At 41.3% G+C, this 17,711-nt stretch overlaps 1 protein-coding gene and 1 long non-coding RNA gene across 2 annotated transcripts in view; one reads left to right on the forward strand and one right to left on the reverse strand.

The window, feature by feature from the left end:
- The window catches only part of LOC130276636 (uncharacterized), an 83,987-nt gene that overhangs the window by 50,360 nt on the left and 15,916 nt on the right, over positions 1–17,711 (forward strand). The window lies entirely within an intron of this gene.
- The window catches only part of LOC130276632 (5-hydroxytryptamine receptor 3A-like), a 30,264-nt gene that overhangs the window by 9,020 nt on the left and 3,533 nt on the right, over positions 1–17,711 (reverse strand). The window contains exons 2-5 of the mRNA XM_056526276.1: positions 12,277–12,422; positions 10,915–10,959; positions 9,480–9,589; positions 4,285–4,457 (exon numbers count right to left, since the gene is read on the reverse strand). Coding sequence (XP_056382251.1) covers positions 4,285–4,457; positions 9,480–9,589; positions 10,915–10,959; positions 12,277–12,422 — 474 coding nt within the window. The remainder of the gene's footprint in view (positions 1–4,284; positions 4,458–9,479; positions 9,590–10,914; positions 10,960–12,276; positions 12,423–17,711) is intronic.

The raw sequence follows: 17,711 nt of genomic DNA on the forward strand, positions 1-17,711 counted from the left end.
TCGACGGTGAAACGGAAAAATAAATCATTGTGAGACAAAAATAGAAAAAAAACAAAAACGCCGTTTTGTAAATTTTGGGGGCTTCCGTTTCTATGTAGTACATTTTTCGGTAAAAATGACACCTGATATTTATTCTGTAGGTCCATACGGTTAAAATGATACTCTACTTATATAGGTTTGATTTTGTCCCACTTCTGGAAAAAATCATAACTTCATGCAGGAAAATTAATATGTTTAAAATTGTCATTTCTGACCCCTATAACTTTTTTATTTTTCCACGTATGGGGCGGTATGAGGGCTCATTTTTTGCGCCGTGATCTGAGTCAAGCGGCAGAATCATCAATCAGTGGTTTCCTATGAGAAACCAGTGATCAATGTTAAAGATCAGTGTGTGCAGTGTTATAGGTCCCTATGGGAGCTATAACACTGCAAAAAAAAAAAGGGCAAAAAAAAAGTGAATTAAGATAATTTAACCCCTTCCCTATTAAAAGTTTGAATCGCCCCCCTTTTCCCATAAAAAAAACACAGTGTAAATAAAAATAAACATATATGGTATCGCCGCGTGCGGAAATGTTCGAATTATAAAAATATATCATTAATTGAACCGCACGGTCAATGGCGTATGCGCAAAAAAATTCCAAAGTCCAAAATAGTGCATTTTTGGTCACTTTTTCTATCATGAAAAAATGAATAAAAATCGATCAATAAGTCCTATCAATGCAAAAATGGTACCACTAAAAACTTCAGATCATGGTGCAAAAAATGAGCCCTCATACCGCCCCATACGCGGAAAAATTTAAAAGTTATAGGGATCAGAAGATGACAATTTTAAACGTATTAATTTTCCTGAATGTAGTTATGATTTTTTCCAAAAGTACGACAAAATCAAACCTATATAAGTAGGGGATCATTTTAATCGTATGGACCTACAGAATAAACATAAGGTGTCATTTTTACCGAAAAATGCACTACGTAGACACGGAAGCCCCCAAAAGGTACAAAACTGCGGTTTTTTTTCAATTTTGTCTCACAATGATTTGTTTTCCGTTTCACCGTAAATTTTTGGGCAAAATTACTGACATCATTACAAAGTAGAATTGGTGGCGCAAAAAATAAGCCATCATATGGATTTTTAGGTGCAAAACTGAAAGAGTTATTATTTTTTAAAGGCAAGGAGGAAAAAACGGAAATGCAAAAACGGAAAAACCCTCGGTCCTTAAAGGGTTAAAGTTCCATGCAAATCAATGGGAAACCTATGTTCCCACATAACTTCCGTATGGCTGGAGATATTACAATAATACCTGGTACACATATTACTTATATGTCAAATAAAAAGATATGATAGTTAAATTAACCCTTACCTACACCCTTATATGAAAGATGGGTTTTTGTTTCAAGTCCCATGCAAGTATATGGGACTTTCAGTATTTTACTCCACAAGCTCCACTCTGCATCTCCTGGTGAATGTGTCGATCCGGCTTGCAAGCCGCACCCCATCTCACAAAGACACGACCACTGTTTAAGCCCCACCCCTTTTATTATCTACCCATTTTGTGCATCGGTCTGGCTTGAAAATCACGCCCAGTGCCACACAGCCACGTCCCCTTCTATTTTCAGCTTACAATATCTTCACCACAAGTCCCACCTGAGGACAGGATATGAGGATGGAACACAAGGTCGGGCTGTGAGGACGGGATGTAAGGGTGGGACATGAGGTCGAGATAGGGGGACCAGAAATGAGGATAGGAGGACAGGATAGGAGGTTGGGATAGGAGGTCGGGATATGAGGTCGGGATATGAGGTCAAGATAGGAGGATGGGTATGAGGACGGAAAATGAGGACTGGATAGGAGGTAAGGATAGGAGGTCGGGATATGAGGTCGAGATATGAGGTCGAGATATGAGGTCGGGATATGAGGACGGGATAGGAGAATGGGATAGGAGGTCAGGATATGAGGATGGAATATTAGGTTGGGATAGTAGGTCGGGATAGTAGATCAAGATAGGAGGTCGAGATAGGAGGACAGGATAGGAGGACAGGATAGGAGGATGGGATATGAGGTCGAGATTAGTGTTGCTCGCGAATATTCGCAATGCGAATTTTATTCGCGAATATCGCATATTCACGAAATTCGCGAATATTCGCGAATATAGCACTATATATTCGTAATTACGAATATTCGTTTTTTTTATTTTTTATTATTTTTTTTTTTCACAGTACACATCACAGTGATCATCCCTCTCTGCTTCCAGCTTGTGTGGTGTAAAGAAGGCTCTAATACTACTGTGTGAGACTGGTGTGCGAATTTTCGCATATGCAAAAATAAAATGAGAATTTTTCGAACATGCAAATATTCGCGAATATATGTCGAATATTCGTCCATATATTCGCGAATATTCGCAAATTTGAATATGGCCTATGCCGCTCAACACTAGCGAGATATGAGGTCGAGATATGAGGTCAGGATAGGAGGTCAGGATAGGAGGTTGAAATATGATGACTGGATAAAAGGTCAGGATATGAGGTTGGGATATGAGGACGGGGTATGAGGTTTAGATATGAGGACGGGATATGAGGTTGAGATATGAGGACGGAATATGGGTTGGGATATGAGGACGGAATATCGGGTTGGGATATGAGGATGGGATATGAAGTCAAAAGCTTCCTCCTTTGTTGATTTTTGTCCCTAACAAGGATTAGGAAGGAAAAACCGGGCAACGCCGGGTACTCAGCTAGTATGTATATAAAACTCAGTGTGTATTTGTGTGTGTATGTATGTGTGTATTTTCCAACATCACATCCAAACGGCTAAAGATATTGACATGAACTTTGGCACACATTACTAATATGTCAACAACAAACATAGGATAGATGATTTAACCCTTACTCACCCCCATTTGAAAGGGTCAGGGTTTTTGTTTAAAGTCCCATACAAGTCTATGGGAAATATATGTTACTGCATAGCTTCCAAACAGCTGGAGATATTTCGATAAAACTTGGTCACATGTTACTTATATGTCCAATTAAAATATAGGATAGTTAATTTAACCCTTAACTACCCCCATTTGTGAGGGTTGGGGTTGTTGTTTAAAGTCCCATGCAAATCAATGGGAAATGTATGTTCCCACATAAATTCCGTACGGCTGGAGATATTTCAATAATACCTGGTACACATATTACTTATAAGTCAAATAAAAAGATATGATAGTTAAATGAACCCTTACCTACACCCTTATATAAAAAATGGGTTTTTGTTTCAAGTCCCATGCAAGTATATGGGACTTCCAGTACCTTACTCCACAGGCTCCGCTCTGCATCTCCTTGTGAATGTGTCAATCCGGCTTGCAAGCCCCACACCATCTCACAAAGACCTGCTCACATTTTAAGCCCCATCCCTTTTATGATCTACCTTTTTGTGTATCAATCTGGCTTGCAAATCACGCCCAGTCCCACAAAGCCACGTCCCCTTTTATTTTCAGCTTACAATATCTTCATCACAAATCAGTCCCACCTGAGGACGAGATATGAGGATGGGACATAAGGACGGGATATGAGGTTGGGATATGAGGATGGGATATAAGGACGGTATATGAGGACGACATAGGAGGACGGGAAATGAGGTTGAGATAGGAGGACGGGAAATGATGTCGAGATAGGAGGTTGGGATATAAGGATGGGATATGAGGATGGGAAATGAGGTTGAGATATGAGGAAGGAATATGAGGACCGAATATGAGGTCGGGATAGGAGGTCGAGATATGAGGATGGGATATGAGGTCAGGATATGAGGACGGGATATGAGGTCAGTATAGGAGGTCGGGATATGAGGTTGAGATATGAGGTCGGGATATGAGGTTGAGATATGAGGTCGGGATATGAGAACGGGATGTGAGGACAAGATATGAGGACGGGATAGAAGGTCAGGATATGAGGTCTCGATATGATGACGGGATATGAGGAAAGGATATGAGGTCGGGATATGAGGACGGGATATGAGGTTGAGATATGAGGACGGGATATGGGGTTGGGATATGACAACAAAATATGAGGATGGGATATGAAGTCAAAAGCTTCCTCCTTTGTTGATTTTCCTCCCCAACAAGGATTAGGAAGGAAGAAATGGGCAATGCCGGGTACTCAGCATATATATAGATATATATATATATATATATATATATATATATATATATGTATTGAGTCTGATGTATTAATTCTTGTTGTCCATACCAGCTAATCACATGCAGACACACACAAATGCAGTATATGACTTTAAGTCAAACATACCTTGGTGGATATATGAACCAAATGTAATGTTACACTTTTGGGTGTCAAAAGGAAACTTGAAGACGTCTACTGTACAGGAACTAACAATCCGAAGTGGCATTTCTCTTGTAGTTAATCCATTGTACTGAATAGAATAGAATGGCACTGAGGGAGATTTGTCTTCACTTTGTATCCTAGAAAATATAGATCAATTTAAAAATTCCCTACACTATGTCAATAGTCTTAAAATATGTATTTATCTGTAAATAGAGGAGACAGAACCCTATAGAAAGGAATAGAAAAAGCACCTCAGAAATGTTACCGGGTTATTCACCCAGTACAGAAAAACCTGAGGGGGGAGAGTTATCAAAACCAGTGCAAAGGAAAAGTTGCCCAGTTGCCCATAGCAACCAATCCGACTGCTTCTTTCATTCTGCAGAGGCCTTGTTAAAAATTAAAGAAGCAAGCTGATTGGTTGCTATGGGCAACTTTCCTCTGGACATGTTTTGATAAATCTCCCCCCTGGTGTTTGATTTCCACTCCATACCAATGTCATGATCTCTTGGCAAAATCCCCATCTTTTCCCCAACAATACAATAATGGAGGAGTGAGCACCTCACATGTCCTTGCCTCCCATTAGTAAAAGGACTGTGATCAGTCTGGGCTGGCCTCCTTTTCCAAACAACTAGGTCTGAAATTGCTATCCATTCCCACCAGGAAGGGTGCTGGATCCCCTGACATCTTGAGATGTTGTTATAACTCCAAACATTTATGAAAACTATTTGATTGAAATTACGAGATAACATATTTTGGGGGAGGGGGTTTGGTTAATTTCTTAGTGCTCCATGCCTGAAATGTATTGTTTCACAGGGTATATTCACAAAAGGATTAGCTTAACATTTTTTTTAACCTAGGTGTTGGCTCATATATGAGATGAATCCATGGGCTTCATTTAGCAGTCCTCCATGGTTAAGCCCCTTCTTCCCATAAGGGAATTAGAATTTTTTTCTCTCATTAGTTGGGCTTGAAGGAGTACTCAGCCCACAAACATCTCATACCTTATCCAAAGGTACCCCCCACGATCTCCATGCAGCATGTGAATGGAGGGGGTGTGGTGTGCTGTCATGTCTCCGGCCGCCCAAAACCCAGCCTTCTAAACAAACTGTTTAGAATGCCGGATGTGGCACAGTTTCTGTGATCAGACATCTTAGCCCCTATCTTTTGGATAAGGGATAGGATGTCTGTGGGCGGAGTACCCCTTTAACCTGTTAAGGACATAGGACGTTCTCTAACGTCCTCACTACCTGGGCTTTAATGCCCAAGGACGTTAGAGAACGTCCTGTTGTATTTCCGATCTCTGCCGCTCGCCGGGCAGAGATCGGAACTGGATGCCTGCTGAAATCCTTCAGCAGGCATCCAGGGCAAACGCCGAGGGGGGCCATGTAGGCCCTTGCGATCTGCGGCGATACCGGGCTGATCGGGTCTCTGGGACCCGACCGCCCGATAATTTCGCATGATCCCGGCTGTCACAGACAGCCAGGACCATGCTAAAGTATCGGAGCGAGGTGGCAAGCCTGCCACCTCCTCCGATCCCCTGCGATCCGTCGGTTTACTAACCGACCAATCGCAGGAGGGGGGGCGGTTACTTCCTCCCGTCCTGCCCGGCCCCTGGAAGTCCGGAGAGGACGGGAGGAAGACCGGAGGACGCGTCGGGGGACGGGGGAGTGCTGGGGACCGGCCCCGGTACTTACCTCGTCCCTGAAGACCCGGATCCCGGCGAGGAAGATGGCGGCGGCGACAGGTGAGTAGATCTTCAGCCGCGGTCGGGCCCTTTACAGCAATGCACGTCGCCGTAAAGCGACATGCATTGCTGTAATGGGACCCTGTATACTACAACTCCCAGCATGCCCAGACAGCCCTTGGCGTCTGGGCATGCTGGGAGTTGCAGTTTTGCAACATCTGGAGGTCCACAGTTTGGAGACCACTGTGCCCTTCCAGATGTTGCAAAACTACACATCCTCAGCATGCCCTTACTGTCCAGGCATGCTGGGAGTTGTAGTTCTGTAACATCTGGCCCTTCAGATGTTGCAGAACTACAACTCCCAGCATACCTGGACAGTTTTGGCATACTGGGAGTTGTAGTTTTGCAACATCTGGAAGGGCACAGATTGGGAACCACTGTATTAGTGGTCTGCAAACTAGTCCTCCAGATGTTGCAAAACTACAACTCCCAGCATGCTGGGAGTTGTAGTTCGGCAACATCTGGCTCTAAAGATGTTGCCGAACTACTACTCCCAGCATGCCTGAGAATGCTGGGAGTTGTGGATTTGCAACAATAGTAGGCACACTGGTTGGGAAACATTGTCTGTTTCCTAACTCAGTGTTTCCCAACCGTGTGCCTCCAGCTGTTGCAAAACTATAACTACCAGCATGCACTGATAAACTGTGCATGCTGGGAGTTGTAGTTTTGTAACAGCTGGAGGTCCCCTCCCCCCTGTGAATGTACAGGGTACATTCACATGGGCAGGGGGCTTACAGTGAGTATCAGGCTGCAAGTTTGCAATGCAGCAAATTTTGCGCGGCAGCTCAAACTCGCAGCGGGAACTCGCTGTAATCCCCTGCCCATGTGACTGTACCCTAAAAACACTACACTATACTAACATAAAATAAAATAAGTAAAAAAAACACTACATATACACATACCCCTACACAGCCCCCCTCCCCTCCCCAATAAAAATGAAAAACGTCCGGTATGCCACTGTTTCCAAAATGGAGCCTCCAGCTGTTGCAAAACAACAACTCCCAGTATTGCCGGACAGCCGTTGACTGTCCAAGCATGCTGGGAGTTTTGCAACAGCTGGAGGCAGCCTATTTGGGAATCACTGGCGTAGAATACCCCTATGTCCACCCCTATGCAAATCCCTAATTCAGGCCTCAAATGCGCATGGCGCTCTCACTTCGGAGCCCTGTCGTATTTCAAGGCAACAGTTTAGGGTCACATATGGGGTATCGCCGTACTCGGGAGAAATTGTGTTACAAATTTTGGGGGGCTTTTTCTCCTTTAACCCCTTATGAAAAGGTGAAGTTGGGGTCTACAACAGCATGTTAGTGTAAAAAAATAAATTTTTTACACTAACACGCTTGTGTTGCCCTATACTTTTCATTTTGACAAGAGGTAAAAGGGAAAAAGGCCCCCCAAAATTTGTAATGCAATTTCTCCCGACTACGGAGATACCCCATTAGTGGGCGCAAAGTGCTCTGGGGGCGCACAACAAGGCCCAGAAGGGAGAGTGCACCATGTACATTTGAGGTGATTTGCACAGGGGTGGCTGATTGTTACAGCGGTTTTGACAAACGCAAAAAAAAAAAAAAACCCACATGTGACCCCATTTCGGAAACTACACCCCTCACGGAATGTAATGAGGGGTGCAGTGAGAATTTACACCCCACTGGTGTCTGACAGATCTTTGGAACAGTGGGCTGTGCAAATAAAAAAAAATTGTACAGCCCACTGTTCCAAAGTTCTGACAGACACCAGTGGGGGGTAAATGCTCACTGTACCCCTTGTTACGTTCCTCAAGGGGTCTAGTTTCCAAAATGGTATGCCATGTGGGGGTTATTTTGCTGTCCTGGCACCATAGGGGCTTCCTAAATGCAACATGCCCCCCGAGCAAAATTTGCTCTCCAAAAGCCAAATATGACTCCTTCTCTTCTGAGCATTGTAGTTTGCCCGTAGTGCACTTCAGGTCCACTTATGGCGCACCTTCATACTCAGAAGAGATGGGGTTACAAATTTTGGGGGGTATTTTCTGCTATTAACCCTTGCAAAAATGTGAAATTTGGGGGGAAACACACATTTTAGTGAAAAAATATATATATTTTTTTACATATGCAAAAGTCGTAAAACCCCTGTGGGGTATTAAGGCTCACTTTATTCCTTGTTACGTTCCTCAAGGGGTCTAGTTTCCAAAATGGTATGCCATGTGAGGGTTTTTTGCTGTTGTGGCACCAAAGGGGCTACATATGAGGTATGTCCTTACTCGAGAGAAATTGGGCTACAAATATAAGTATAAATTTTCTCCTTTTACCCCTTGTAAAAATTCAAAAATTGGGTCTACAAGAACATGCGAGTGTAAAAAATTAAGATGGTGAATTTTCTCCTTCACTTTGCTGCTATTCCTGTGAAACACCTAAAGGGTTATAACGCTGACTGAATGTCATTTTGAACACTTTTGGGGGGTGCAGTTTTTATAATGGGGTCATTTGTGGGGTATTTCTAATATGAAGACCCTGCAAATCCACTTCAAACCTGAACTGGTCCCTGAAGAATAGTGAGTTTGAAAATTTTGTGAAAAATTGGAAAATTGCTGCGGAACTTTGAAGCCCTCTGGTGTCTTCCAAAAGTAAAAACACGTCAATTTTATGATGCAAACATAAAGTAGACATATTGTATTTGTGAATAAATTTTTTAATTTGGAATATCCATTTTCCTTACAAGCAGAGAGCTTCAAAGTTAGAAAAATGCAACATTTTCAATTTTTTCAGCAAATTTTGGAATTTTTCACTAAGAAACGATGCAAGTATCGACAAAATTTTACCAATAACATAAAGTAGAATATGTCACGAAAAAACAATCTGGGAATCAGAATGATAGGTAAAAGCGTCTTAGAGTTATTAATGCTTAAAGTGACAGTGATCAGATGTTCAAAAAACGCTCCGGTCCTAAGGTGTAAAATGGCCTGGTCCTTAAGGGGTTAAAGGGAATCTCACACCTGCGGACAATTGGAATGCAACGTACAGGTGCGAGAAATGGAAACAGGGCTTCCAACTTCTGTAAGTCAAGCAGGGACAAGGATAGAAAGAGGAGCGAGGTGGCATTCAGCAAGGGCTTAGAAAAACCTCTTTGACACATTTGACACTACATTATGAAAGCACAGACAGAATTATGAAAGCTACCATGTGTCTTCTTGTTCTAACAGCTATCCACCAGTGTCAGTATTTTGGAATGTGAATTACAGCTAACAGATTCCATTTATGTTCTACCCCAGCAAGGTATCCCTCTGCCTATAAAATATCTATATTAATGCCCTTCAAGTCCTACATTACTTGCTTTCATTGTCAGACAGGCGTAGGATACCTAGACAAGGTTTTATGGACTCTTTTGCTCTCGGACATGATTTCATAATGATGTGTATGCAACATGCTGTTAGACCTACCTCTCATAAATATACAGGTCTGGCTGCCAATATGAAACGTTAGACAAAAAGATTTTCTTGATGGAACAATATTGTTGTGGCTCCCATTGTATAAATTCATTTTTCCATGTCTACAACAGAACATTAGTTCTACATTACGTTACAATGCATTTTTAGACCAGCTGCCATATGCAAAACAATTTATGAATAAAACCCATGCTACTGACTACAAGGGCTAGGAATTGGTAGAAGTAGTACTAGTGTTCATTGTACTAGTATAAAGTCTGATACACAGAGAAATAATGTATGACACAAATAATGAAAAACAATCACAATGTGGTTTCATGCAGACAAGTGAAGGTGTAAATAATAATATAATTTCATCAGAATTATATTAAAAACAGAATAAATTCTTCTTATATACTGTATTTATTCTGCTTTTGTAGACAGGGCTTTGGTGCATCCATATAGTTGTGTTCTGCACTGTGTCAGAATGTGTGCACATAGGAGCATGATGAATAAAGAGAGAGAGGCCTGTTGTGAGAGAAGCGAGGAGGTCTGTGCCTATTCTAGCCAACAAGAAGCAAGCAAATGGGTTGAGGTGAAAAAGAGAGCAAAGGCTCAGTATAAGTAGTAAGCAGTACAAATTTTAGGTGGCTTCTATGTATGAAGGTATAAGTTAGCATGGGGACCCATGGAGTACACGCAGGGGAAATGAAGGGGATGTGACCTCAGTTGGTTAAATCATTTAGAGACAAAAACTATAAACCAGGGTCTGTAGTGGACATTCCTCCTGCAAACTTCAAGTAGGTACAAGGTATGAGAGTTGAATGTTCTTACGAAGGTCCCTTAAAGGGGTACGCCACCCCTAAACATCTTATCCCCTATCCAAAAGATAGGGGATAAGATGTCTGATGGCGGGGGTCCCACCGCTGGGGACCCCCACATTCTACCATGCGGCACCCACCTGTAACAGCTTCCGGAACCGCTGGAGGCCCTCAGGCTAATACCATCCCGACCACGAGAACGGAAGATCATGACGTCACAACTCCACCCCCGTGTGACGTCACACCCGCCCCCTCAATGCAAGTCTATGGGAGGGGGCGTGACAGCTGTTACGCCCCCTCCCATAGACTTGCATTGAGGGGGCGAGTGTGACATCACACGGGGCGGAGTTGTGATGTCACGATCTTCGGTTCTCATGGTCGGGATGGTATTAGCCTGAGGGCCTCCAGCGGTTTAGGAAGCCGTTACAGTGGGTGCCACATGGTAGAATGATCAAGTTGCAAAGATTTGCCCAAGCCATGTTTTGCCCAAAAATCTGATGCTTTCCTGCTTTTGCTCCGCCTGCATCATGTGAGCAACATGCAGACCTTGCACCATATTCTTCTATAGCAAAGCACTTATTTTGTGCATTACAGTATATATATTTTACTTATAATTATACATATCTTACCATGCCGAACCAAACTAATGTAGTAAGAGATTGCAAGCTTGTATCCTAGAAACAGAAACAAGGTTAAGTGAAATGATTTATTTCATAAACATGAATTGTACACTGGTGAATATCACAATGCAAAGTAATATTTAGTGGATTAAAGGGTTCTCCTAGAACACAGATATACAGTTCCAGATTCTCTCTAATGTCCTAATGAACTTTATGTTGTAGTTCAGATGAATGTTGATCTTAGTGACTGTGGGAATGCACAACTATTGAGGTGGTCAACTGCTTACTCTCTTTGCTCTACCTGTAATATCCATTCATTGTACAAGATGTGTATGCCCCACTTTTACATAAGGCCAACATGTGATTAAAGGGGTACTCCACTGGAAAACATTTTTTTTTCAAAGCAACTGGTGCCAGAAAGTTGAACAGATTTGTAAATTACTTCTATTAAAAAAATCTTAATAATTCCAGTACTTATCAGCTGCTGTTATGATCCAAAGGAAGTTCTCTTCTTTTTGAATTTCCTTTCTGCCTGACCACAGTGCTCTCTGCTGACACCTTTGCTGTCCATTTTATGAACTGTCCAGAGTAGGAGCAAATCCCCATAGAAAACCTATCCTGCTCTGGACAGTTCCTAAAATGGAAAGAGGTATCAGCAGAGAGCACTGTGGTCAGGCAGAAAGGAAATTCAAAAAGAAAAGAACTTCCTGTGGATCATAACAGCAGCTGATAGGTTCTGTACGGATTAAGATTTTTTAATAGAAGTAATTTACAAATCTGTTTGACTTTCTGGCACCAGTTGATTAAAAAAAAAATGTTTTTCAGTGGAGTACACCTTTAATCACATGACCTCAATAGTCGTGCAGGTGTCTGGTCAGCCTGCCAAGGCCGGAATAGCAAACCAAGTCCATCCAGAGAAGACACAGCAGTGATCACGAGGTCTGTTGTATAGAAAGGCTAGAAGTTTACTGCACAAAGCATCAAAACATGCAAAGTTTCAGCTTAAAAGGGCTTTCTTAAAGGGGTATTCTGCTGGAAAACATTTTTTTTTTAAATCAATGGTGTAAGAAAGTAAAACTTATTTAAATGTAACATAAATACATATTTTAAATAATCACTCATTTTATTGAAGATATATATTTATTCAAAAACAGTATCACCCATGTGGATGAGTGGTCAGGTTTCCCTGCTGTTACATGCAGCCAATATGGTATTTCAGAGAATGCTGGAAACTTCCATTTTGGAGAACAGACATCACCCCAGTTAATATACCCCATTATATTAACAGGTTTACGAGACAACAGGAGATGATTTTATTTTAAGCAAATTGTGAACATATTTTAGGAGGAAAAAGTTGCTACCAAAAGTTACCAGATCAATGATGTTGTACAGAGTCATTTCAATTTGTATTTCAGTTGCAGTTCTCCAGTTTTTTACTGGTCGAATACTTAAGCTTGGGAAGGACAAATTGTTGATCAGAATATCAAAACTACAGTTGAGTTGGCCGTAACCTACACCTAGGAAACAGAGAAGGCAGAATTAAATACAAAAAAAGAAAATGTGTATTCTCACATGCAGAAACAGGTTCCCTTGGAATTTATAACCCCCGTGGCTAAAGCCTTGACGATGCAGCAATGTCACCATTTTGGGTTACATATAACTTATTGATTAACTTTTGTTAACTCTATCTACCCAGGATGAAAAAAGCAAATCCGAAATTGCATTTTATACATCTTAAATTTCTCACTGTCCACCATATGCAATAAATAACACGTTAAAATTAATCTGCAATGAACAAAACAGCAACAATATTTTTTTTTCTGCTTTCGCAACATTCCAGGATCCCTATTGTTTTTTTGTGTGATGAGCTGTAGTTTTAATAGGTATCATTTTGGGGGTACATATGATTTTTCAATCACTTTCTATTCAGACAGTATCTCACATAAGTGAGTGCACCTCTTACATTTTTGTAAATATTTTATTAGATCTTTTCATGTGACATCATTGAAGAAATTGTTTTTGAAAGTTAGATCCAGAAGAAATTAGTTTTCCAGCACATACTCTAATTGCTAGTCTAGATGTGGAAGCCTTATACACAAATATCCAACATGATTTGGGTTTGATGGCAGTATCACACTTTCTAAGCACTTTTGTTAAAGCGTACCTGTCAGATCACCCTAAAAAAACAAAACTGTTACATGTTGCTCAGTATCTCACCCTGATCATGTACATATCATTTTTATGTGTCTATGACCTATATTTCTCTCAGAATTAGCTTTATTTCTGAATTACCTTAATGTTGTTGACTAGAAGCAGGGGGGCAGGTCCTTTTCTTCTCCTCAAGTTATAACCACTCCCCCTCCTCCCTCACTCTTCTCAGTCACTGGTCTCAGGAGTGAGCATATGTAACCCTTTCCTTTCTGGTTTTATGCTTTACACACACACTGTATGCTTACAGCTTTTGCAAAACTACAGCTCCCAGCATGCCCACACATCCTTTGAGTTGTTCATTTGGAACAGTTGTAGGTATATGAGTGGTAAAACTCAGATTTACAGCAGTGTTTCTGAAGGCTGTGTTCCTCCTATTGTTGCAAAACTACAACTCCCAACATGCCCACACATCATTTGGCTGTGCAGGCATGCTGGGAGTTGTAGTTTTGCAATAGCTGGAGGCATATGATTGCAGTACCCCTGCATTAGACACACACACACACATTGACTTCATTTATTCATACACATGCACATTACCTAGACAACACAGATTTACACACATACATATATATCCACACACACATATATACATGCAGGGACACTTACTTTTAACCCCTTAAGGACCCGGGGTTTTTCCGTTTTTGCATTTTCGTTTTTTCCTCCTTACCTTTAAAAAATCATAACTCTTTAAATTTTTCACCAAAAAATCCATATGATGGCTTATTTTTTGCCCCACCAATTCTACTTTGTAATGACGTCAGTCATTTTACCCAAAAATCTACGGCGAAACGGAAAAAAATCAATGTGAGACAAAATTGAAAAAAAACCCGCCATTTTGTAACTTTTGGGGGCTTCCGTTTCTACGTAGTACATTTTTCGGTAGAAATGATACCTTCACTTTATTCTGTAGGTCCATACGGTTAAAATGATACCCTACTTATATAGGTTTGATTTTGTCATACTTCTGGAAAAAATCAAAACTACATGCAGGAAAATATATGCAATAAAAATTGTCATTTTCTGACCCCTATAACTTTTTTATTTTTCCGCATATGGGGCGGTATGAGGACTCATTTTTTGCGCCGCGATCTGAAGTTTTTATCGGTACCAGTTTTGCATTGATAAGACTTATTGATTGCTTTTTATTCATTTTTTCATGATACAAAAATGCACTACTTTGGACTTTGGAATTTTTTTGCGCATACGCCATTGACCGTGCGGTTTAATTAACAATATATTTTTATAATTCGGACATTTCTGCACGCAGCGATACCACATATGTATATTTTTATTTACACAGTTTTTTTTTTAATGGGAAAAGGGGGGTGATTCAAACTTTTATTAGGGGAGGGGTTAAATGATCTTTATTCACTTTTTTTTTCCACTTTTTTTTGCAGTGTTATAGCTCCCATAGGGACCTATAACACTGCACACACTGATCTTTTACATTGATCACTGGTTTCTCATAGGAAACCAGTGATCGATGTCTCTGCCGCTTGAATGCTCATGCCTGGATCTCAGGCACTGAGCAGTCATTCGGCGATCGGACAGCGAGGAGGCAGGTAGGGATCCTTCAGCTGTCATGTAAGCTGTTCGGGATGCCGCGATTTCGCCGCGGCTATTCTCGAACAGCTCCCTGAGCTAACCGGCATAGTTTCACTTTCATTTTAGACACGGCGTTCAACTTTTAACGCCGCATCTAAAGGGTTAATAGCGCGCTGCACCGCAATCAATGCCGCGCGCTATTAGCCACTGGTCCTGGCTGTGGCCCCGCGTTATAGATCGGGAGCAGACTCAGGACATACAGGTACGCCCTGGGTCCTTAACAGGTTAAACAAAAAATCCTCCATTCAGTCCCCATCTTCATTCACCAGCTTCTTTCATCATCTGCTCACATTCAGCAGTGTACTCCTGCCCCTCCCCCTTCTCCTCACACAGGAGACTGTGAAGTAAACACAGATAGTGAAGGAGCCAATCACAGCAGCTTTAGATCTGCAGACCTGTCAATCACTGGTTTTGCATGCTTTACAGCATATCAAAATTTTTTATATCTGAAAGTGCCCATTTAAGTTACTTCACTTTCTCCTGACACATAATTATTTTCTTTTTGATCGTCATTTTTATTTGCAAAAAAAAGGCACTGCAGTGAGTACGGTTTGTGCACCAAATTTTGAAAAACCTTTTCTCAGGTGGTGGGAAGATGCTATAGTTTTTTCAGAAAAATTTTCACAGTACACGATGAGATGATGTTTACATTTTTTGGGGGGATAACACTACAGTATCTTTTCAGGCCTTTGTTACAGCTCTTAATAAAAACACAATAGGTATGCATTTAACATGTGAGATTCATTGTAATTCCCAGAATTTTCTTGATCTCAAAATTTTCTTGGACTCTGGTGGCAGTGTTAAAACCAAAATATTTAGGAAACCTACGTCCACAAATAGTTTCCTAAATTGGGGTATCTTTCATCCATCTCCCTTCGTAAAGGCATTCCTACAGGGCAGTATCTACGTGCTTTTTATAACTGCTCTGATGAAACAGCATTTCAAAAAGAATGTGATCTCTTGTATCAAAGGTTTCTGGCCGGGAGTACCCTAAAAATATATTGCATAGAGCCTTCGTTAGGGCAACAACTACCTCCAGGAATAACTTATTGAGTCCCCGGACAGAGGAGATGTTGGCTAGGCACCTATGACCAAAATTATAAGGAAGTACAACATATCGTATAGAAATATTGGTAAATTTTGGTGACTAATCCTGACCTAAAGGAGGTTATAACCAACCGACCATCAGTGACATATGGAAGAGGACGAAACCTCCAAGAACATTTGGTAAATAGCCATTATACAGAGCATATTGCTGAGTCATGGCTCAGATCTTCAATAGTAGGATCTTATCAGTTTGGCAGGTGTACTTTTTGTAAATTCATGTCCAAAGTTAAAGAATTCACCAATCCGGTTGATGGTAAGCTATATGTTGTCAGAGAATTCATCAATTGCCAAACAGTAGGAGTGGTATATGTAGAACAGTGTGGCTGCCCAAAGCTATATGTTGGCAAAAAAGTTCAGCAACTACAAAGGAGAACATTAACACCATGAACACGAGGGCAGATACACCATTGGCACAGCATTTTCTGGAGGTACACAGAGGGGATGCCTCCAGCCTCAAGTTTTGGGGCGTTTCCCAGCCAAAATTGGGAGGGACAGGGATCTTAATAAAAAAACGTTTGCAAGAAGAAGCCTTCTGGATTTTCTGGAGTCTACAAGGTTTAAATGAAGGTTTCACTTTTTCTACCTTTTTGGGTTGATTTGGACTACCCTAAGAAAAATGTTAATATTTATTCCATGAGGTAACAGACAACTTTTCAGGGGCCTCACGCCACCATTTTCAAGTGAATACAAGTGACATGTGCAGGTTTTATACACACCCCCTCAAATCATTAGTGACATCACATAATTTGCATACAAAATTAGATTAACATTTATCAACAAATCATTCATATAAAAATCTATGTACAAGAAATTCAATACACGTGCTCATAGCATACTGTGTATAGTGTTTATCTCTACATATACTTTACTCTAATGCATAGTGATCAGAATATACAGCAATTGGTGTGTAAGTGAGTTATAAAGTTGCTCAAGAACACTATGGGGGAGATTTATCAAAACCTATGTAGAGGAAGAGTGGTGCAGTTGCCCATAGCAACCAATCAGATGTCATCTTTCATTTTGTACAGGTCTCTTTAAAAATAAAAGAAACAATCTGATTGGTTACTAGGGGCAACTGCATCACTCTTCCTTTACACAAGTTTTGATAAAACTCCCCCTATGTGTATGTGCACATGTGAATACAATAATTAACTACAATGGTGTAGTAGTCACGATGTCCACAAGCCTGAATGCCAGGCTTTGTGTCTGCTACACTATGATAGTTAATTATTGTATTCACAGGCAGGGCCGGCCTTAGGTGTTCAGGCACCCTGTGCGAGCTAACCTTGTGGCGCCCCCCCCCCCCCCCCCATTACCCCATAAACATACTCAAAGAGGAAAAAAATCTTTGTAACAAATATTTTTTTTTTATATTTAATCATTCCCCTACCCCCTTAATCAGTCCCCTGCCCCCCTTCACCAGTCCCCTGCCCCCCTTAATCAGATGCAGTATAGTTCCCCCACATTGGGTGCAGTATAGCTCCCCACATTAGGTGCAGTATAGTTCTCCACATTAGGTGCAGTATAGCTCTCCACATTAGGCGCAGTATAGTTCCCCCACATTAGGTGCAGTATAGCTCCCCCACATTATGTGCAGTATAGTCCCCCACATTATGTGCAGTATAGTTCCCCCACATTAGGTGCAGTATATTTCTCCACATTAGGTTGGCAATAAAGATCCCCACATTAGGTGCAGTATAGTTCCCCACATTAGGTGCAGTATAGTTCCCCACATTAGGTGCAGTATAGTTCCCCACATTAGGTGCAGTATAGTTCCCCACATTAGGTGCAGTATAGCTCCCCACATTAGGTGCAGTATAGTTCCCCACATTAGGTGAAGTATAGTTCCCCCACATTAGGTTGGCAGTATAGCTCCCCCACAT

Source organism: Hyla sarda, chromosome 6, assembly GCF_029499605.1.
Source record: "Hyla sarda isolate aHylSar1 chromosome 6, aHylSar1.hap1, whole genome shotgun sequence".
NCBI lineage: Eukaryota > Metazoa > Chordata > Amphibia > Anura > Hylidae > Hyla > Hyla sarda.